At 39.2% G+C, this 22,721-nt stretch overlaps 1 protein-coding gene across 1 annotated transcript in view; it reads right to left on the bottom strand.

Moving 5' to 3' along the window:
* Nucleotides 1-2,540: 2,540 nt before the first annotated feature.
* UACA (uveal autoantigen with coiled-coil domains and ankyrin repeats) overlaps nt 2,541-22,721 on the bottom strand; it is a 34,406-nt gene continuing 14,225 nt past the window's right edge. The window contains exons 2-19 of the mRNA XM_054215183.1: nt 21,885-22,018; nt 21,290-21,378; nt 20,066-20,130; nt 19,049-19,106; nt 18,462-18,532; nt 18,250-18,356; nt 17,172-17,353; nt 16,760-16,797; nt 15,313-15,399; nt 14,049-14,156; nt 12,931-12,963; nt 12,333-12,431; nt 12,094-12,130; nt 11,146-11,198; nt 6,958-9,648; nt 6,179-6,331; nt 5,162-5,227; nt 2,541-4,423 (exon numbers count right to left, since the gene is read on the bottom strand). Coding sequence (XP_054071158.1) covers nt 4,352-4,423; nt 5,162-5,227; nt 6,179-6,331; nt 6,958-9,648; nt 11,146-11,198; nt 12,094-12,130; nt 12,333-12,431; nt 12,931-12,963; nt 14,049-14,156; nt 15,313-15,399; nt 16,760-16,797; nt 17,172-17,353; nt 18,250-18,356; nt 18,462-18,532; nt 19,049-19,106; nt 20,066-20,130; nt 21,290-21,378; nt 21,885-22,018 — 4,143 coding nt within the window. The 3' untranslated portion in view covers nt 2,541-4,351. The remainder of the gene's footprint in view (nt 4,424-5,161; nt 5,228-6,178; nt 6,332-6,957; nt 9,649-11,145; nt 11,199-12,093; nt 12,131-12,332; nt 12,432-12,930; nt 12,964-14,048; nt 14,157-15,312; nt 15,400-16,759; nt 16,798-17,171; nt 17,354-18,249; nt 18,357-18,461; nt 18,533-19,048; nt 19,107-20,065; nt 20,131-21,289; nt 21,379-21,884; nt 22,019-22,721) is intronic.

Raw genomic sequence — 22,721 nt, 5'->3', positions numbered from 1 at the left:
TCCATCTGATCTAATAGCTGTGACTGAATTACATGTATGTTTTTTTCTATTAAAGTTAATTTTCTGAGTTGGCAGAGCAATACAAGCATTAGATTAAAAAAGCAGTAATCTCTATAAACTTTACAGGATTCAGAGATATTTCCAAGTCAGCTACTCAAAACAAAAAAAGAAGTTATATATTCACTTTGAAAAGTGCTATTCCATAACAGGAACATTGTGCCAACAATCAATTATAAGCCGCATTACCTTATTAATGTTGCTTTACTGTTTCATGGAACGGATCACAAAATACCTCTTCAAAGCACCCCTCAGACCTCTAAGATGCATCTCATTTACAGTTGACATTTTTGTGACCTCCCATTTCTTCCTTTCACTTATCAGCGATGCTTGTCCATGAACGCATAAATACTGACGGCTTCCTTCACCGGCAGGTGATACCTCACGGCTGATTTTACCAAACACATGGATTATCACTGCCACAGGAACTTCCCCGATATGCGGACACAGACCAGATTTAACCTTCACCTTCATGCATCAACCAAGCCAAAAAAACCCCAAACTTCTATACAGCATTGCCAAGGGACTCGCTCATTCAGTTTGCGCCTGGAGACATCCCTCTTTGTACAGTATTTAAACAATCCCCACCTATTAAAGCTCAAAACATTACGCTTACTTTCTTGCATGCTATGATTTTATAGTGTCACCAATACTGAGGTAACAAAAGATTCTGAGCCACAATGTATTACACGAAATATTGAATTACATCATTCTCAAGGACATTCAGATTTAGTTTCTCATTTCTATGACATTCTTCATCTTGCATTTGTTTCTAAAGCAGGACTTTCTTCCCAGGTGCGTACTTGAAGGTCCAGGCAGGACCTTCTTCCCAGGTGCAATCCTGCTGTTAAGAACAGTGTTATGCAAAAGGCAAAGTAACCGCAATTAAAACTGCCGCCAAGCTGGCAAAAGCTCTGGGGCACTGCTCCGCCAAAAGGAAGCCACTTTCGACATGCAACTGAAACGTTACTACAGAAGATACGCAATTGGGCTTGGTGGGTTTCACATTTCATAGAAAAATGGTAATTTTAATTATTCCTTTTAAATATATATATATGTACTGCAACGGATGAAGCCAGTAATTGTACTCATGCTTCAAGTAACACGACATTGGGTTGAAGCTGCAAAAGCGATCTTGAAGTCATTTAACATAATGAGAAACCTCAGACCTATGCCACTTTAATTCAGCTGCCAGAACAGCAGTTTCAACAATCAAGTCTCAACACAATAAGAAACTTAAAGTGTACAACCTCAGCATTTCCAGGTATCTATTCCTGCATGGATCAAGGAATGGAATACCAGTGAGCATTTTCACCTAGCAGCTTGCTTTTGAAGATGTCTCAAGCTGGTGTTTAAGTGGCATGTTAATCTTCCCCCCCTCCCTTTAAAACAAAGATGGCAAAAGTAAAATACTCTAGCAGAAAGAAATTACTTTGTCTACTAAAAACCAAACCAGGATGTAAATATAATTGAAAAAGCTTTTAAATAATTAGCCTCACTCTGCAAAAAAAAACCAACCACAAAATACAAAAAAAACCATGGTTGGAGATCAAAATACCCTTACACTACACCTGAGAAACATATAAAGCTATCAGAAAATTATCAGCGAAAAGCACTTCAGGATACCCTGTAGGTTAACTGACTCAGTAAAGCTGACAGAACCTATCCACTGTCAGAGGGAAGGTTTAGACACACCAAATCTTGAAACAGTTCTACCTAAGTGCTAGTTCCTCTTCAGAAAAAACTCAAATGTTTATATACTCATATACTTTTGTTTCCCCCCCAAGGTCAAACTAGAGCTTTACTAGAGCCCCAGAGAGAGCTCCTGCTTACTAACGCAGAATACAAGCGACTCCTTCACAGATCCAAGGAAGAAACCATTGTTCCGGTCATTGTTTAAATCAGTAAAGTTTCACTTATACTGTTCATGCCCTAACAACTTAACAGCCTTATTCATTTTCGTGTCCCACTGGCTGGACGAGATACCCAAATAATCAAAAGTTAAATTAAGCTAATGGTAAAATTAGAGAGACCTTCACTTTAAAGTCACACCAAGTGAATGGACTTTGCTAGTGCCAAGAAATGGTTCTGCAAAGATTGCTCAGCATGAAATCAGGTCGCAGCGTGAGCTGTTAGGTGACTATGCTTCCATTAAAAGCAGTGGGAAGACTTCACTGCCTCACCCCAAACCTAGCGACTGCCAGAACTGACAGCTTGCCCTGTTTGGCATAGGACCGGCCAGAGTGGATTCACTCTGAAGAACTAACTGGTAGAAGCTTTGAGTCTCAATCAATGACACCAAAATTTTACCAGCCGTGAACTCTGAAAATAGGTAGAACCCCCCAGTAATGCCAGCAGGCATCTGAAAACCAAACGTGTTACCTGACATTTGAGAGCATTCAGGCGTGTTCAGCATCCCTCACTACACATACTATTTTGCCAAACTATTTACTTTACCTTTTACAGAATTAACCACGACAATAAAAAGAAGAAAATGTTTTATTGATAATATAATATGGGAGAAATTTAGAAAAACACACGTAGAACTCCCTCAATAAGGAAACATACAATATCAAAATATGCCAGAGTTAGTATATCAAAACAAACTCTCTCTAATAAGAGTTTCAAGTAATGCAATCATAAAAGAATTTGGCTAAAAAGTAACATATATATACTGAGATGTTTTCTGTAATAGTCCTCTAAGAAATTAAAGGAAAGCAGCAGTAGATCTGTTTAACTACAGACACGTACTTAGTAAATATATTAACTGTATTTATATACTAAAAACTGCCCTGCACATTCATCACTATGTCTGCATCCTCCTCTATGTGGCAGTTGCCTCTTCAGTTCTACAAGACTGCCCAAAAAGGAACAAAAACATAAAAGGAAACAAACAAAACACTACTTTAAAAAATGAGACCTAAGCCTGGGGGGTACAGCTTGTTGGGAAGCCCAGGTAACACAAAGCTGAGAACTGCGCTCTGACTTAAGTCTTGTTTTTCAGGAACGTGGAAGACGAAGTTAGTCTTTTCTGCATCAGGATGCCAGATTCCTACTTGCTAGTTATAAGCAAATGCTTTCAACCAAGTAGACTGAAGTTAACACAGCTACCGACAGCACTTACGCTGTTTGCTTTAGTAGAACAGCTACATACGTTATCAGACTCATTTCTCAATTACTTCCTTTGAATAGTCCCAAATTTTGTTTTCTTTCATAAAGTTTACTTATGGGAACATCATCCTTCAGTTGAAAATGAAGCCCCGTCTTGTTTAATAGGTAGATTCCAAGCAAATAAAAATTCTCATTTCATTAATCCTTACTATTTGCATCTTTCCCCATAAATAAGATTATAGTACATCATTTACAGTTAAGAGGAAAATACCTTAAACTTCCATGAGATAGTGTTTGAAAATCCAATACCTGAATTAGCTAGCGTACAGCTTAATGAGCTGCTCAGTCTACACCCATATTAGGCCTAATGAAGAATGAAATTATAAGAAGTAGGACTATTGCATTTAGATCAAAATGCTGCTCTACAAACCGTGACACTCCAGTCCCACTACTTTAGCCTACAGTAATCAATATTACAAAGCATTCATGAAAAACCTTGGGGGAGGGGGAAAGGGGAGGCAAACATAAGTGTTAGTGTTTTGATTGAAGACCCTATTTTTAAGTCTTGCAAAAAGCAAAGGCACTACAGTTTAAGCTTATATTTAAATAAAGTCTGTAACTTGGCCAGCCAAGTTACAACATATACCTACATACCTTTCATCTACCTTTGCAGCTGATCTACCAAGTGTGTTTTAGTATGTCTTGATCAGCTTATGTGACAAAATAGCCACTTTCTCTTAATCATTAAAGGAGATATACAGCTACAATACTTAGCCAAGCTCATTTGAACACAGTTTATTTTTAACCATACCATGAGAGTTCAAGTTATAGGATAAACTGGAGTTTCTGGGTATAGGCCTTGCTTTAATAAGTGGTCAATCAGACATCAAAATAATTTAACTACTATGTCATCATTTTGACAGTCAGCTTGCATACCAATTTTAAAAGACGTTCTGCATCTTTTATTAATCTAATGAAAGTAGTGTCAGATTTGAAACTTGGTAGCCCTATTTTACTGTTTTACAGGAAGAAAATATTGAAGCTTTCTAAATTGTTTCCTATTTGGAGGTTCTAATTGCAGCTGCATTATCAGAATTATATAAATCTCATGAAGGTTATCACTACCGTCATCACAGCACTCCTACAAGACGAGCAGCCTTCAAGAGCAATGGCACTAAGCACATCAGCAAACCAGTCCCTGTCTCATTCGAATGATCTGTAGTAAAGCAGCTTGGACATCTTCATCCATGTGACCCTAGAGCAAGCAAACACTTAGTTAAAAGAAAAATTAAAAATCCCATAAAGTGTCAACCATCCATCACTAACATTTGAAGATTCTTCAAAATGACCCCAAAGTCTTAACTCATTGCTGTATTTTCACCACTCTCTGGGAAAGGCTGCAATATTTTAGGAATCCTGTTACTTTTTTTCTCATGAGAGAGAGAAGGGTCTGCCTCTCTAACACAGCAGTTTCCTTTATGAAAATACAGGGTGAGAAAAAAAATACTGTTCCTATCCTCTGGACCCCACAGCTGCTGCTGTAGTAACGGTCCCTCTTTTGCATCTTAAGTATCTGAAGTCTTAAGACTTGAATTAGCTGATCAGCTCTTTGTTCAGTGAGAGCCACTGCATAAGTGCGCATGAAGTTTCTAACTTCTACTCGACTTCTCTCCAGCATTACCTGGGCTGATGCAGAATTAATAACACGCTCACATCACCAGACAGCACTGCCCTTCAGAGCAGGTTACTGTTACACATAGTTACACGTAGACAAATGGTAATAAGAAGATGACACCATCAGACTACAGCTCTGGTGTGTGTTTGCTTTTTTGTTGGATCAGTCCTTTCTAAATAAAAAACTCTCAACGTGAAAACAGGTACTCGATGCTACTTTCAAGTTTGAGGTCTTCCAGTGTGGCAGTTAGAAATGTGTCTCAAGAATCTCTACATTGAAATGACAGAGTAAAACAATCTGAACTTGGGACTATCATACCTGTACAGCACTGAGAAGATGTGTCCGATAAACTGAAACTACCTCTTGATGCTGCCTTTTAGCATCCTATAAAAAGAAGACAGGAAGAGCAGGTGAAGTCATCAAATTTTTAACATCTACTCTTACCTATTTCCAGCTTTGTAGGCTTGGTTTTGTGCACTTATAGACTAGCCAAAGCAGAATTTCAAGGTTAAAGTTAGCTATATCGCCTCCATTAATCAAGAAAAAAGCCACTGCTTCACTTTCTTTATTGCTTACTTGTAGCAAAGCAATTTTGCTGACAGGCTATCAGAGAGGCTGATGCAGTGTGTCAGCCCAGGTGCTAAGATTAAAATCTTGTTTCATCAACAGCATTAGCTGTTTGTTTAAAACCACCCCATTTAAGAATGCATTGCCTCATAAGGGTCAACTTTGCAAATACTATTAAAGATGTAGTCTACTTCTGTACAGATTTACAAACAACTAACTTTGCACGCATACACAGCTTTAATTATGAGCTTCATTGGAGGGACCGCAAACATGTTTGTGCCCAAACTCAGAGCACTTGCCATAAAGTGTTCCCCTTTACTGTTAGTACTTAACGGTCAGCAATACACTTCACAACGTTCGCAGACAAGGGGACACAGTCAAATCCATTAAGGACCACCTCACTTTCTTTCAAAGTGAGAAAATACACAACTGGGGTTTGTTGAAAGAAAATATTAACATGGAACGTGCACACAGAAAAGGGCTTGGCAGGAACTATAGCACCGTACCTTGTAAGCACAAATTCTCTCTAAATCGCATCCTTTTTATCTGGAAAAGTTCCCAAATGTTGCAACTCTAACGTACAGAAGGAAGCAGGCAAATTTACAGAGAAGCAAGCACGGGAAAAAAATTTCACGAGTGCTCTACTTTGAAGTCTAAGTCTACAGCCAACCCCGGGGCTCCAGTGGCCACATACATATTTCCTTGTTTATACAAGAACCTGTGAGCAATGCTACTGCATTTCAGACAATACCTTGCATGAGTACTTACAGCTAGCTGCTGTTGCAGTGTTTTCACTTGGTTCTGGAGCATTTCAACCTGCTGGTTCTGCCTCTTCGAGGGAATCCCGGTGGTGTATGTAAGCTGAGACAAGCCGTTAAGAGCTTGTTTTAACCGCTCCACATCATTAAGCAGCTCTGTTATCTTTTTTAAAAAAAAAGAGCACACAAACCCCTCATTTAAGGACGTCTCACCAAAAACTAATATTCTTTAACATTCTTTAAAGACTGATGAAGATGAGGAAGCATTGAAGGGTCTTTGGCCTAGCTTGCCACGACACTGGCTAAGAGACTTCACAAAGACAGGACTTCATTTTCCTGACATGCTACCACTGGTTCCCATTCTGCTTCCTAGCATTGAAATCCGCGAGGTACGGACCCTGGAGGTCGGGCAGCAACATAAATGAGTTGTGCTCTAGAAATATTCTAGGTCTCATTTCTGACAAGAACAATGAAGCACCAGAAGGCAAGCCAGAGATGCTAAACAGCTCCAGTGGAAGAATGAGCCGATACCCCAAAAGTCTAAAACCCAGCTTGGAAGTTTTAACAGTTTAAGTACAACGTATGACATTTGAAACATACAAGGAATTAGAAAAATTTAGTATAACACTAACGAAACTAGGACTTCATCTTCGCAGATCTGGGCCAGTCCAGGGTACCCAACGCTCAGTACCGGCAGTCATGCTTGTATACTCCAGTCGCTACATTTGAAGTCTAGCTAATGCTCCCGACATCTGCAGCTCGGCGGTAAGGAACTATCCGACATCCTACCTTGTTATCCTTGGCTTCCACCTGCTTTGCAGATTCCTGTATTCTCTTCTGCAAGTCAATAATTGTTGTCAGTGATTTATCACACCTTTCTTTCTGGTCTTTAATTTCTTGCTCAATACTGCAACTCCGTAACTGAAGCAACTCCTTCTCGTCCTTTAAAGAAAGCTCGCTCTTCTTAGCTTGCAAAGCCTCCTCACATGCTTCCTCATACTTTTTATTCATATTGGACAAGTTTTCAGCTATGCTGTTAAGCTGGGCCTCCAGAGTACTCTTCATGGATTTGTATTCTGATATGTCAATCACTTCTTTGCTCTCCAGGTCTGTTAAAGCTTGCCGAGTAAGCTGAATCTCAGACTGCAACTTCAAGATTTCCTCATTTTTAACTTGGTTTTCTTCTTCCTTCTCTTTCAAGCTGTTTTTGATTGCTACAATTTCTTGTTCTAGTGTTTCCTTCATTTGTGAATATTCTACCAAAGGTATCGAAGACTTTTTTAGACCAGACAATTCCTGCTGTAGTTCTCCTACTTGTAGTGTTTCTTTGTCGTAACATTCCTTCTTACTTCTGAGGGCTTCCTTTAGGTCCTCTATAGTGTGACCAAGAGCCTTCTTCAAGGCTTCAATTTGCTCAGCCGACAGATGCGGAGCCTGCGTGGCTATGGGCTGCTTGGGACTCTCTTGCAGCTCATCTTTCTCTTCTTTTTCCTCTGTGTATTTCCGCAGCAATTCTCTCAATTGCTTATTCAACTCCTCCATTTTGCTTGCAAATGTTTTTTCCATTTCGCGGGATTTCTCAGCAAGGATATAGTTCTGCTGCAAGTCGTTCTGGATGGACAAAACACCACTTTTGAGCTTTTCATTCTCCTGTTTGCACTTCTTGTTTTCCTCCTCACTTTCTCTGCACTTCTGCACCTGTTCCTGCAACTGTGCTTTTAATTCTTTCACTGTGGCTTCAAAGCTTTGTTCTCTGTCTTCAAAGGAGGCAACGGGTGCGTATTTTGACTTAATGCATTCTTGAATTGTGTCAAGTTCCTTCTTTTGGGCTTCAATTTCTTCATGCAACTGTAAGATTTCTTCTTGACCCCTCTTATATTCAGCCGTAACCGCAACATTGTTCTCCTGAAGTTCTTGCAGGTTTTTATTTAGAGCAGTCACTGTAGTTTCATGATCTTTTAAACTTATATACTCAGTCTGTAATTGATTCTGCAAGAGTTTCACCTTATTTTTCAGAGTCCCATTTTCTTCATTTACCCTCATGAATTCTTGCTTTATCTCTTCCGTTTTTTCCTTCAGATCCGACAGCTCCCTGTTAGTCTTTTCTAGCGTGTTATTCAAGACCGTTTTAATCTCCTCGTGGGTTGTAGCCAACACATACTGATCCCTGAGCGTCTCTCTTACGACTGCATTTTCAGAGACTAGTTTGCACACTTTTGCTTGTTCTTCATCATATTTTTTCTGAAGCTCAGCAAGCTGCTTTTCAAGTTCAATACCATTAGATTTTAAAGCTTCCATTTCTTTTTTGTGCTGCTCTGGAGACAGGTACACAGCTTGGAAGTGGCTAATGGTCTCACTTAAGGTGTTCTTCTCTGACAGCAACTTTTCAGCTTCTGCTTTGCTTTCATTGTACTTCTTCGTTACTTCAAAAAGCTTTTTGGTCAGGTCACCAACAGCCAAATCATTTGTTTTCTTCAATTCTTCGTGAATTTTTAAAGGCACATTCTGGCTCTTAATTTCAGTTTTCAGCATTTGGATTTGCTGCTTAAGTGTCTTGTTATCATTCTGCAGTCTTTCAAGTTCCTTCTGCAGAGCCTGATTCTTCTGTGATAATTCAGAAATTGTCTTCCCAAGTTCCTCATTTTTTTGCTCAAATCCACTCCTCATTTGTTCGTGGTCTTCTGGCTTTACATGCTGAGCAAGTTTAGCCTTCTGACTCTCGGATTCCCTCTTTAAAAGCAGAATCTCTGCCTGCAGTTTTTCATACTCTGCTTCCATCTCTGCTAGCTTCCTTGCTTTCTCATTCACTTCGTTTGATAACAAGCTCTTCATGTTTTCAAATTTCTCTGAAGTTACAGAGTGGGCTAACTTTGCTGCTGTTTCTTTGAGCTGCCCTTCCAACTCCATGACGTTTCTTCCCCTTTTATCTCGCTCCATCTCCAACTTAACAAGTTCCTTCTGCAACCGTTTATTTTCCTCCACTAGCCTTCCTTCATCTCTCTTAAATTCTGCCACCAGCAATTCATTCTGCTTAATCTGGTTCCTCAGTTTTCCCACTTCAGCAGAGGCTCCTTCATACTTTGTTTTCATTTCTTTCAACTGATCCTTCAGCTCCTCTGTTAGCTTACTGTTTCCCGAAGCAGCTTCGTTAGTCAGGTGATCTTTCAGAGCAAGAAAGTGGGTCTGCATTTGCTTAACTTTGCCTTCAGAGTCAAACATTCTTTTCTGCACATCTTTTAAAGCATCTTCCAGTTGTTTTATCTGTCCATCAGATTCCGCCTTGGTTCTTTCACACTCTGATGCCAAAGCTTTACATTCGGATACCTTGTGAGACAGTTCTCTCTGCAATTTGCTAATTTCTTCTTTCGCTGCACCATAGCAGGTCCTCATGTTGTCAAGTTCTTTCTTTAAAGCTTCCTTCTCTGAACTGGATGATTGGTGAGGCAGGGAGAGCTCCAGGGGTCTCAGCATAGACCTCGACTGAAGATAAATTGGCACAAAAAAGGATACATGTTGAAATTTGACAAGTCACATACACACGAGTTTTCATACACATAACTGTCTTAAACCTATCTTGATGTGAGCATAAAATTTGTCTGAGAGATTTCTTTCCCCCCCCCCCTTAGAAACACACTAATCTACTCGTGCCCATATTACAGAATGTGTGATATTTCAGCTTTTAACAGTAAAAATCTTGAATATAGCTTTACAGTCTGTTTTCCCAATCATCAGACCCTGCTGAGATTAGAGTGCAAGTATAGTATATTCATTTCATTTCTCTTGGTATTCATATTTAATCACTCATCTGCTAGAAGTTGTTTAAGAGAATTCCCCCATCCCTCAGGCACGTGAGCATAATTTTAAAAGGAATCAGACCAGAGTATGTCACAGTTAACAGAACCTTTTCTCTGAAAAGACTAAGGAAAAAAACAGTCATTTACTGTCCAGTAAAGGCTATATAAAAAAAGAAAAAAAACAAAACACCCAAAACAGTTTTGGTGTCCTGCCATGTGCTCTTCACTACCAGCCACGATGGCTATTACATGGCACGGGCTTGCTCCAATGATCTCATTCATGTTCCAAGGACCAGAAAGCAGCAGGGAGCTTCCAGACACAACCAGCTTAAAGCCACTTAATTCCTGCTTGCGACGTGGTTTGGCGTTTTTGAGTTGGTCGGCTTTTTGTGCCAACAACTCCCCCTTCCCCCCCCTTTTAAAAAAAAAAAAAAGGAGTAAAAAAAAAAAGAATTGCACATCAACTCATTTTAAACTTCAACTAAGAATAAAAAAGAAAATCCTCAGGCCACTGGGATAACCTTATGTAAACCACGGCAGAAGAGACTAGATTTTCCTGTGTTACCAGCAGAGCACACAAATACACACGCCAGTGAAAACGGGCAGGAAAGCATAGGAGGTACAGATTGATTTCTAGCCATCACTCACTTCTGGAAGCATTACAGCTCAAATACTCAAGCGTAACAACAGCCTGTCAGTTCGGACCAATCCCTGTCGTATATTACTCACTGTGAGGGTCAGATGGACCTTGGTTATAACTGAGTTGTTGCTTTAAAAGGCAGCTGCCTATTGGCAAACAAAACTGGCAGGAAATTACTGTATAGCTGGCAGGAAAATAAAGTCTTCTGAATTTTATTTGAATTTAAAGCAGAAAAAAAATTATGGAGATGAAAATACAATTGCACTTGACGCTGTGACAGTTGACCCAGTAGTCTGTTGATTCAGTTTTAAGAATGGTCATTATAAACCAGACCCTTCAGCATCCAACAATTCCACCACATTTAAAGCTATGTCACATACGTAACTCCAGAGGGCACTAGCAGTTAAAAATAAACACCGCAAAGCAAGTGGTATTGAAAATCTACACAGAAGCAACGTTTAATATATGTAAATTTACAAGTATATTTAGCTTTCCCAAGCATAACTATCTTGGAATTATCTTAAGTGGCAAAATATTTATTACCTGTGATTCCACAGCAAACACTTGGCCTTGTTTAAGTAATAAATCTTCTTTTCCTAGATTTGCAAAGCAAACAGCATTTAGTCTCCATTTAAAAACAGTAACACAGAATCACAAGAACTACGATTTTTCCTTCCTAATTTTATTGCGTTCGGTGGCACCGCACCAGGCTGCAGGTTGGTATTAAAACAACTCCACCGTAATTAAGTCACATAGGAAGTCTGGACAAACTCCTTTTGAGTAAGAAACACCCCTACTATGCTACCAAGCTAGATAAATTGTTCCGCAACACAGTCATGAAAGCCACCCTGAGCTAGCTGCGTGTCTGCACAGGAGCACGGCAGGAAAAAGCATCCCCTTGCACCCCAAATAAGTGACCCCTCCTGACAGGCAGCCAAACAGCTCTCACCACGGCTTGGGACAGATTAAGTAACATTGTAAGTTACCCAAGCGCAAGACAGGCCTGTAACCAAGTTGGATGCGAAAGATTTCAGTTTCTGGAAATGGAATCATTCCTAATGGACGCGTAAGCTGAGGTCTTGTGTTTAAAGTCTCTTTCAAACCTGCCCACACCCAGTTTTCACAATGACCATAGTTTTCTTGTCATGAGCTCGACACAAGTGTTGTTTAAAATACGAAGATTGGAAAGGGGAAAGACTCAACCTGGAGCCCGGATCTCGATCAGCTTGTTTTTCGTGTTATTAGAAGATGTAGCAGAGTTACAATGCACATTTCACAAGACAGTCATGCGTCAGCGAGACTCATCAGCAGTGCCCCAGCGCTCAGGCACAAACACAGCTGGGGCCGGTGAGGTTGGAAGCGTGGACACACACACACACTTGGCTGGAGTCAAGACCAACAAAAGGAAGAGAGGGCAGCAAAAACCCCACCCTTTGTCTATTTCTAACACTGCATCAGGCATGGCAACTTTTAAGAATTAAATATACTTACTATTACCAAAGTTACTTCCAGATCCCACAAAGTCAACCTAAAAGCAAACAGCAAGAAACACAAAAATAAAGATGAAAATTCACTTCAAATTTTTACTATATGTTAGGCTACGGATTGAAGGGCGGGAAAAGCTTTTACAATGAGATAACAGTTTAAGAATTTCAAGAATTTAAAATTGCTGAAGTATTTACTGCTGTAAATATCAACTTCTATATTACATTTCAAATCAATTAACGTACTTCATAATATTTGAGTTTAGCTTTGAGAGCTTCAATAGTTCTTAAGCTTTCTTCTTGCTGCTTTTCCTTGGTAGTTAGGATTTTCTTCAACTCATCTTTCTGAAAGAGAAAGAGTGCCAAATAGCCAAAGCCACAAGAATGGCCAGATTGGTAAGATCTCAAGCAACTCTTCAAAAAGTTTAGGGAGAACTTCAACTAAGATCAGCACTGAAAGAATCCTTAAATTCTTGGGTTTTAAGTTCTTCTACAGCACTGCTCCTCTACAAGAAAAGTCTTGAAGAATGAGTCGAGGAAATAGTCACCAACATAATTTGCTATTAATTTATTTACATTCATTCGTTTTGCATTACTGAAAGTCACCAAAGAGATACTTATACTGTGAAGTCTGCTTTAAAGGTGCCATAGGGATTACAGATATTTATTTGTAGTAACAGAAATGCTGTGCAGCTGCATAAATGGAGTACGTATCAGGAGATATTTAATTCAGCATTTATAGATAGTTTTTCTTTTCTCTATAGTTTTAAACACCATTACTTAAACATGATAGCCACTTCCCCTATTTCATAGTTCTATTACACTTTAAGGTGATATATCGTACCTCATTTTCAAGATCATCTGCAAACATTTGCTCCTGCAAAAATAACAAAAAAATTCCCCCACAAATCATTTTTTCAATAATGTTTAAGGGGCTCATACACAGTTCATTAGTTGACAAGTCTACCCCAGTTCCTAACGCTATGTGCTTCTGACAGTTCCCCTTTCATTTACCGTCTAACCTCTGGCAAAAGAAATAAAGATAAACAGAAGTTAGGGATGTTTGACAGAGCAACGTCCCTTGACATGCATTCTAGGAAACTACAACAACTTTTCAGCTCTCTAGATCATACGCTACGGAGACAGAAGAGTAGAGGTTTTCAGTAGAAGTTTGCTGATTTTGGAAAGTGACAATTAAGGAGTGAGTTTGTTTTAGAAAGGCAGTGCTTAAGAGAAGTTGAGACAAGCCAATGATTCTGAGAAGAAATATTCTTTCTATCCATGTGCTACATTTAGGGGAAGCAGCATACACTTTTTAAATAAAGTCCTACAAAAATACAGTGAAGGAACAAATGTGAGCCTCCAAAAAGAAAAAAAAATAAAAAAAAACCCTGGTTTTATTTTCTTCCTCAATTGTACTGGTCATATTTAGACCTCTAAGAAGAGGAGAGAATTTTAAAACCAGGGTTTCAAATCTAAGTGAGAAATTCCCTATTGAAAACCTTTGTTTCTGTTTTTGCCAATTTAAGATTTTTCTCTGTATTTCCACTTACAGTAACAACTGGAAAATATGCAGTGGCTATGATAGAGTCCTGACACACAACACCTACGCTTAATTGTGCAGATGAAGGTTAATCTCCAAATTATAACATGCCAGATCACCTCATGGCTCAGATTACATTGTGAAGTATAGCCACAAATGTTATTGCTCAAATTTATGAGTATCAGTGAGTGACGCTGTAACAGGTCCCCTCACATTTCGAGTGTTATCACAAAACCAAAGGCTTTTGCAGCAGAAGAAAGTGACAGCGACACATACAGAAATAATTCACAGGAAAGCAGCAAAGATTGCATCCTAATTACACATGCATGCTTTCCTTTCTACTTCTACCAGCCTTCACTGTCAGCGTTGGGTAGTTATTACAGCTTTCACATCAGGTTCTTCCAATACTAGAAGTTTACCTCGTTCAGTTGTAGTTGTAGCCCACTGATTCTATCCAGCAGCATCCGTTGCTCCTCTTGCACTTCTCTCATTCGATCTTTCAAATCTTGATTTTCTAACTCCAATTCCTTAAAAAGAAGTATAAAACAAAATTAAAAAAACCTACCACCACACTACATGCACATTGGAAAAACTAATGAATCTGAACCAACAATTTTAACAGTCATTAACATCAAGTCTTGCCTATCAAGTCCCCGAATGATTTTGTGGCCTTACTCCAGGTCCATTTCATTCTGAAGGTTTATATTATATGAGCACAAGCTCGAGTCTTCGAGCTTTCCAGCTCTCGATAGCTCATTCTCGTCTAAGCGTCCATACAGGTTTTGAAAATATGAGCCGAGTAAGACTACACTCATTGCTGACAGCACTCAAGAGGCTGCTTATCTGCTGGCTGTTAACAAGTAAAAATAACGAATGTTAAAATAGTTCCTGAAGCCCAAACACTGCAGCCAAAAGAGTAATGAGAAAGCCTCACCGCCACGAAGCACAGCAACCTTTAAGCGCGCTAACTGTTCCTGCGGCCACAAGAATCACTCCAATAACGTATAAATCCAACACGTGAAAATGGTAGGTCTTTGCATCACCAAGCCATCCAGTGCTCACATGCAAACAATAAAGCATTGCCTGATAATCACTGCCTTAACTGTGGTAACTACTTTAAACATAAATTTCCTGATTTGAGCTAGAGATCTTTATCCTTTTATTACAAAGCATTTCAGAACAAAGGCCTAAATTTTTCAGTGGTTTGTTCCCCATCACTTAAAACATTGTTTACCTTTCTGAAAACTGTAATGACATAGTAACAAGATGAGAAAATGAATACTAGTTAGTAGAACAGTTATGATACAGGTTGTTTTGAGTAAGATTTAAACAAACATCTCTCTTGATAATATTAAAAAAATAAACCTTCCTGGTTTGTGACCCAATGATTTTACTGCAGGCAAAAGTAGCAGACAGAAGGTTAAGAGATGGATGGGGTTAAGACACAAAGGGACTCGCAACTATTTGTTACACAAACAAGTATTTTTTTTTGTCATGAAAAAGTTCACAGCTTATCTGTATAATTGCCACATTAGATTCATGCAATTAGGTTTTTAAACAGCAATATATATGACCTTTCTTAATGGAAATGCTACAGCTTATTTTACAAGCGCATCTCATCTTTAGTACATCTGGTTCATTATGCATATGGGAATACGCAAATCAGAAATCCTTCTCGCCTACCTGAGCATTATGTTCCTTCTGATACAGCTTGACATTCACCTCCTCCTGTGCGTGAAGCCGGTTCCACTTTTGTGACATATTAGTAATCTGTTATTGCAAGAGTGAAGTATTAATTTATATTCCTGGTCCTTTCTGAAGGCATCCATTCCTGGGGACACTGGGCTGCTCCCAGCCTTCGTTTCAGCTTCCACTGGGGGGCAACACTTCCACCCCCCCCATTCGGGCAGATTGCTGCTCAGCCAGAGGTCACTCATGAGCTCATCCAGACAGTAAATGGGATGCTTGTCAAAACTCTAATCCTGAATGTGCGCATCATCGAATGTTTTCCAAATAGAAACAGACACACTATCTGATTACAGAGGGAATCTTCGCAGCTACATATGAAGTTAAGAATTCAAAAGATACTGAACTAGTTGTGCATCATGGCACAATCTTAATCCCCCTCTCAACAATGCCAGCGCAATACTGCGTTTCAGTGGCCAGACGTAAGCAGTTTACGTTTTACCTCTTTCAATCTCATACGGCTATGATAGTACTCTTGTACTAGGAGCCTCTCTGAACAAATTTAATAGACCTTACAATCACGTCTCAGAGTTAGTGCTGTATTTCTGGATAAAGATAGGGCAAGGAGCCAGTATGCACAAAGAAGTACTAAGGTTTTGTTTGACCTGCAGTACACAGATGTAGCATCAATATTAAAATAACAGGCCTGCTGAGCAGCATCAGGCCTTTAGTTAGGATTCTGAATCTTGACATTACAAAATCTTGAAATATTTCACAATTATTACATTGTCCTCTATTAAATGAGGCCCTGATATATTTCACAATTATTACATTGTCCTCTATTAAACGAGGCCCTGATGTTGGGAAAAGAAAATACTACACGTTCATCAGTAGCTTACAGAAGGTAATTTTTAAGTTGCCTTTATAGGCCAGCTTCACAGCAAAGACAAACGCCCAGTGAAACTTACACCAGACACCTGCAATCTTTCTTTCTATGACATATACTGAACATTTGAATTTAAAAAAAAACAACTTGGAAAAAACCTCTCTAGGTCAGTTAAAAACTATTCCGTTTTATTCTCCCCGTCTGTTTTTGAAACATTGGGTGCCCCCCCCCCCCCCCGCCCCAGTATGTTGGGAACATAAGGTGGGGGCCACCTTTGCAGAACAGCAAGCTGTGGATGTGCTGCAGTGACCCCGAAAAGCCAGCTCCCTGTTCAGCAGTAGCTCACTTCCAGCTCTAGACAGCAGAAAGTTTAATGAAGATGAACATTGGCCCCAAACCAGGCTCAAAAATCCCTAGTCAAGAATCGTAACTCTTTTTTCACCCCAACAGGAAAATAGAGGGCATAATGCTACAAAAGAATGAAATTTCACTAATGCTGTGTGCCCTCTCACACTTTCTTCAGAAACTAGCCTTAGGAGACAGTATAATAAGCCTTACCTTGTGTTCAGGCTGCCCTCTCTTCATAGTATCTCTTGCTAAAAAAGCAGCACAAAAATAGGAAGTTAAAAATGCATTTCATTTAGATAATAGACTCTCTCCTTCCTCCCCCCCCAAAAATCTGGAAGCATTCACAAGTACAAAGATTTTCCATAAAGAAGGCTAAGTAATTCCTATGATCAATACTGCAATGCCAGGATCAGCAATGTTAATACCTTGGGGCATCAGAGCCTGCATTAACCTTAAAAGCTTTACTAAAACCAAACAGAAACTAAAAGCCGCCTCTTCCCTCCCAAACAGGCAGTTTATCACTGCCTAAGTAAGCACTACAGCTGCCCTCCAAAGAACAGCTCCTGAAGACACAATTCAAATGTAAGAACATTTTAAACTGTTACAGCCACCTTCCTCATACCTTTGCTGGAATCCTCAACGGCAGCTTTTATTAAAGCCAAAATGTCAATATTGTCACCAATTCTGGCATAGTAAGCACAGTCATGACCAAGGCCATCAGTCAAACTAACATCCGCGCCATTTTTGAGCAAAACTTCTACTGCATCCTTGCAGCCGTATTCACAGCCTAACATTAAGGCAGTCCTGAGGATGGGGAGAAAGAGTGCATTCAGAGACTCGGGGATCTCATGCTTTAATGGAGCAGTCACAGAAATAATCCTTCGTACACTTAGGTCTAATCATGCAAACTTGACTCAAGGAATCTTTCCTCTATCAAGAGAGGAAACTAAGCTTTAAAGAGTCATTTAGTCAATGTTTAAATATTTGTTAACAAGCAAACAGAAACACTATATAGCAATACTTTCATGAAATTCAGCATAAACCCCACTGTCTTTGAGTACTACCCAGTGTTTTGAAAACTCATGTGACCTTTGGCTTCCTCTCTACTTAGATACAAACATCAATAGACACAACAAACAAAAGACAAAAAGTTTAGCCAAAGTTCAGGCGAGTGCTTGGAAGCCCTGGCAATGCCTTCCAAACGCTTGCCAGCTTCGGAGCATGCAATGGAAGTACCCGTGCTCTGTCCCCCCGTGGCCCCACGCGCCCTGGCCACCAGGCAGCCATCCTCCAAGAAGTAACTGGCAGAAGCAGCAGCTACAAATAGAAAACCCCTCCCCTGACCCCCTTCCATGCATATAGAAGCCAACATTTCAAGGCCTTTAGGTCCCTTTGGAGCTCCATTTGCTTATTGATCCCAAAGGGTACAAGATGCAGCTTTGTACAGAGAAACCTTTAAAAAAAACCCGACTGTTGTTCCTCTGCTGGCAGTAACAAGCCTATAGGTATTTTATATGCAAGAACAAGCAATAAGAAAAAGCCAGGCTTATCTGCATTATTGAATTGGCACATGTACTTCTGAACTGAGTCATGGGTTTCCACTGAATTTAGTATATTTATACTGTAGCCTGAAAGCCAAGGGACAGCTTTCTACCCTTTAAATGTCAGCAGGCATTCTGACACCTCTCTGCATGCGTTACCTGTTTTGTTTGTCCCTGGCATTAACATCTGCTCCTCTGTCTATCAGAAGCTGACAGACTGTGGGACGACACATCTGAGTGGCCAGCACTAGAGGTGTCCTCCCATCCTGAAGAGAGGAAGAGGGGAAAAAAATAAGGAAAGGGAAAGAAAGCAGAGAAAGCACAAGAACTCTGATGGGGTTTGTACAGGAGAGCTATAAGCAGCAACTTACTCCATCTTTTGAATTCACTGAGGCCCCATGATCACACAGTAGTTGTATGCTAGAGGAACAATCTGACATAGCTTTCAAGAGAAAAGAAAGAGCAAGTTATACTACCGAAATCCGCCTTCATGAAACCCCAAACACCTCCTCGGGTGTATTTGTTTCACAAAAATTCACGTAACGAACGTAAAGCATGACAAGGCTCTATGACTTAGTTCTCACACAACCGTCTCAAAAGCCTGTGAAAGAAATCAAACACTACTGTTCAAGCCACTGCATAGTGTAACGAGGATGCAGACAATCCAGAGTAAGGTACCTTAACCTACTAACATCATTGCTCTGAAACACTGCTCATGAGACTTGCTTAAGGTTTTACTAGACAATTTATGGGCATCAGAAGAGACTTTGAGACCTATAACCCCTTCTAAGTCAGTTAATGAGTTTGCTATTGAGGACAAATGTCATGACAACATAAAACATTTTCTCCTACTACAGTCACCAAAATTAAAAGAGAATAATTTGGCCCCTCTGAAAATTCATTCATTAATTGAACCTAGATTTCATACTACAGATACCAGAAAAGTAAAACCTTTTACCTGCATCGTGAAGAGCAGTTCTTCCTTGAAGATCCACATTCTCCGTTGGACAATTGTACTGTTAAAATAAGTAACCCCGGTTATCAGTTACGATTCAGATTGCACTTACAAAACATTACAATCTTTTGAGGTTTGAATTAAAGCAATAAAAAGTGATTTAAGAAAAAAATAAGTAAGGTGGTTGTTTACAAATATAGCAACATAGGTGAAAGAAAGAGCTAAGGGTACGTGCACTTCAGTGCTCTAAACACACTGATCAAAAGTTGTGGAATTAAATTAAGACTGTGCAAGAAAATGCGTGCAATTCATCACAGACTTTCCACAAACACTTTCAAGTGTTCATTCACTATGGCTAAGATTCTCCGCTACGTGGCATTACTCCTCCACTACCAGTATCACTACTAGTTCTGGCATTCCACAGAAAATGTGCCATTTATATCTGCATGGAGACATCCATCGAATAAAGAGAAGAGATCCCAGCAGAAGTTAAACAAAATAAATAAATATCAAATTAGCATAAACTGTCCAGGAATAAATGAAGAAAAAAATAAAAATCACACAAACCTAAGACAACCCCTCAATGTTGTTTCATTAATGAAAGATTAGTTATGGATATAAATGTTCATCTTTTGAAGAAAACACTACTCCTGAGCAGACCTTTCAGTGTCACTGTTCCTAAATGCAAATGCATTCAGAAAAGGAACACTAGTCTTTCAAAGACATTCAACTCCATTTTCCTTTAAGAGGTAGAAACTACAACTTGATTTGATGGTCTGTATGTATAGGGGAAAAGATGCTTATTTTCTTTATTTTGGCACTCTTTCAGCCACAACTTCTTATTCAATATGAAAAGGCCTTTTCCCCATGACCATCTTACTTTTTCAAGAGAATGTAATTATTTAAAAAGAAAAAAAGGGAGATGAGTGGCATATCCTGTTTTCAAATCAGTATATTTAAGAGTACCTTTTTTATTCTCAAGAATAAAAACCATAACAGACAAGTTGTATTTTCCAGTACCTGCAACAGCTTCTGCAAACATAAAGCATGTCCGTATTTTGCAGCTAGGTGCAATGCGTTTCTACCTAAAAAGAGAGATCAACATCAATTCAGGATCCATTTTGAACATGCAGTTAGAAATAGCAAATAAACTCACTCTTATATTGTTTCTCAAAGTCTATTACTAATCACATAATGCTAACTCATAAGAAATTGATCTGTACTTCACTAAAGCATTAGCACAGTTTATTTCATCTCAACAAAAAACTGTCCTCTGCCTCCTCCATAATTCCATACACTTCGTTACTGCTCACACGTTACACGTATGAAACATCAAGACACATGTCATTAGACTGCTGGACTGATTTCCCAAGAGACAGTTTAGATGAACATCCACGTCATTTTAGATACAATGGTCACTTTTTCCCCCCTTAACTCCGCTAGTACTGTATCTAAGTCATCTATCTCATATATACTTCACTATTTGCTAAACAGTCTTTTCTTATTTTAGACAACCTGCAACCAAGGATTCAGCTTAATGAATAGTGAAATTAATCTCAAAATACTGCAAATGACTCCACACAAGCATTCAAAAAAATCTGTCATACAAAAGGAGGCTAGATTATTTCTGTAATGAAGCTGAAATTAAAGCAGTATTTGTTAAGTGTGTTAAATTATGAGGTAAACAATCTGAGGCAAAATTAGCACCCATTTTGAATTACCTCTTTCATAACACTTTCACATAAGCTCTGATCTCACACACACAAACCAAGAAGGTAGCAGAGAGGCACGCTGAGGTTTTGAGGGCTCAGTATGGGTGCACAACACCTACCATACCATTTAATTCTAATCCCCATTGCACACAGTACTTCACAAGTCTCAGTAAAATACACTTAGTATTTAAATGAACATGAATTCATTTAAAACAGTTCTTATACTGCTATTCTCAACCAGGAATACTGATCTCTCCAGTGAGCCTGGAGCAGACTATATACACAGTTAGAGCAGCACAAAGCCAAAGTTCCCATGTTCTGCTGCACGTCAGGGGCGTTCATGAACTTATGCTACTGGACATGACCAGTTTCCTCTAATTTCAGCAACAAGTCACACAGATAATTTTTTTGCCCACCACAGGGAAATCCACAGAAAGGAAGAACATCTCTCCTATAGTTTAGCTTAATATCACTCCAAACTAAAAAACACGATGAGAACTTTTGCAAGTTGCAGTTAGTTGAGGAAACCTACCTGCAGCATCAGTGGCTGTGATATCAACTCCGTGAATGAGGATGGTGTTCAAGCAGTCCAGGTTTCCTTTTGATGCTACGACATGGAATCTAAAAATAGAAAATACCTTGCTTAAGTATAGCTGTTTTATACAAAAAAAAAAAAGGGGTATTATTGATCAGGAAAGTCAAAGCAAACAGCTACATACTGAAAGCATTACACACCACAAATTCAGCTTTGGACAGTGTCCAACTCCAGTTAAGAGTTTTGCAGATTTTACTGTAAGGAACAAGATGACTTTTTGGAGAAGGAATCATTATTTACCTTGAATCAGCGAGCCAGGTGAAAAACCAACATGTTTTCCATTTCTCTCTAACATTCAAATTTGGCAAGAGCAAGTATTTAAATACTGATCTTCACTTTGAAGAGAAGATAGTTTATGAGAATTTCATGTTCTAGCTATCTGGTAGTCCAGTTTAGATGAGGCTAGAATCCAACACGATGCATCATATAGACTTATACATTAAACAGTTTTTAGAGCAGCAGCAAGATTTAGGAATTGAATAACTTTCAGTAGCTTCCCGACACCATTATTGTAGTATTGGAAGTTACTTACGCAGATCTCCCTTCCACATCCAGTTTAGTAGGACTGACTCCTTTTTTGGCAAGAATTGATGAAACCTTTTCCACATCACCCCTTTCAGCTGCTTTCATTAACCTGTCATCATATTTGTTCCAGTCTGTGTTCAGCTGTATAAAAGAGCATTACAGAAGCAAGTGAGCTTATGGTACACTACTGATCTACTAAAAGAACTTCAATAAAAGGCTGAATCATATGCACCTGGGAGGGATGGAACAAAAAATATCTTTGTTTACAGACAGAGCTGTACCTGTTAAGACGTTTAGAGTTACTTATGGATAACATCACTGGAGCATTTCAATCTGGCTGTTAGTGTTGAATGTACAGTGCTCTGAGACAGTCTAGTTAAGTCACTTTGCTCCTAAAGGAGACCTCTAAGATCAAACCTCTTTGGTTTTCCTCATTCTGCTTTGTTCTAATAGAACTAAAACTAAAGCCACAGACAGTAGTTCCCTACCGTCATTTTCAAATGAGCTTTTCAGAGAGTTTCTCATATCAGGTTGTCTTTAGACATCTCCTCCTGGCCCCTCTATCTGCCACATTAAGAACTCCCCCTTCCTTTCCTCTGCAGCACCTATATATCTGAAAAGCTGTCTCTTCTCAGTCTCATGCCCTTCAGGGAGGGCGCATCAGCAACTCTATTAACTCCATTAATTATATGAAAACTGGAGGTTTTCTTGACCATCTTTATTGTCAATCATTTGAATTACATAGGCTAGATAAAACAATCAAGCGTTTAATTCCTATATATATTAAATATCTGTCCATGTCTCAAAACTTAAAAATTAATAAACAAAATGCAACACAAAGGAA

This window comes from Rissa tridactyla, chromosome 9, assembly GCF_028500815.1.
Source record: "Rissa tridactyla isolate bRisTri1 chromosome 9, bRisTri1.patW.cur.20221130, whole genome shotgun sequence".
Taxonomy (NCBI): domain Eukaryota; kingdom Metazoa; phylum Chordata; class Aves; order Charadriiformes; family Laridae; genus Rissa; species Rissa tridactyla.
This window is presented reverse-complemented; position numbering and strand designations above follow the sequence as displayed.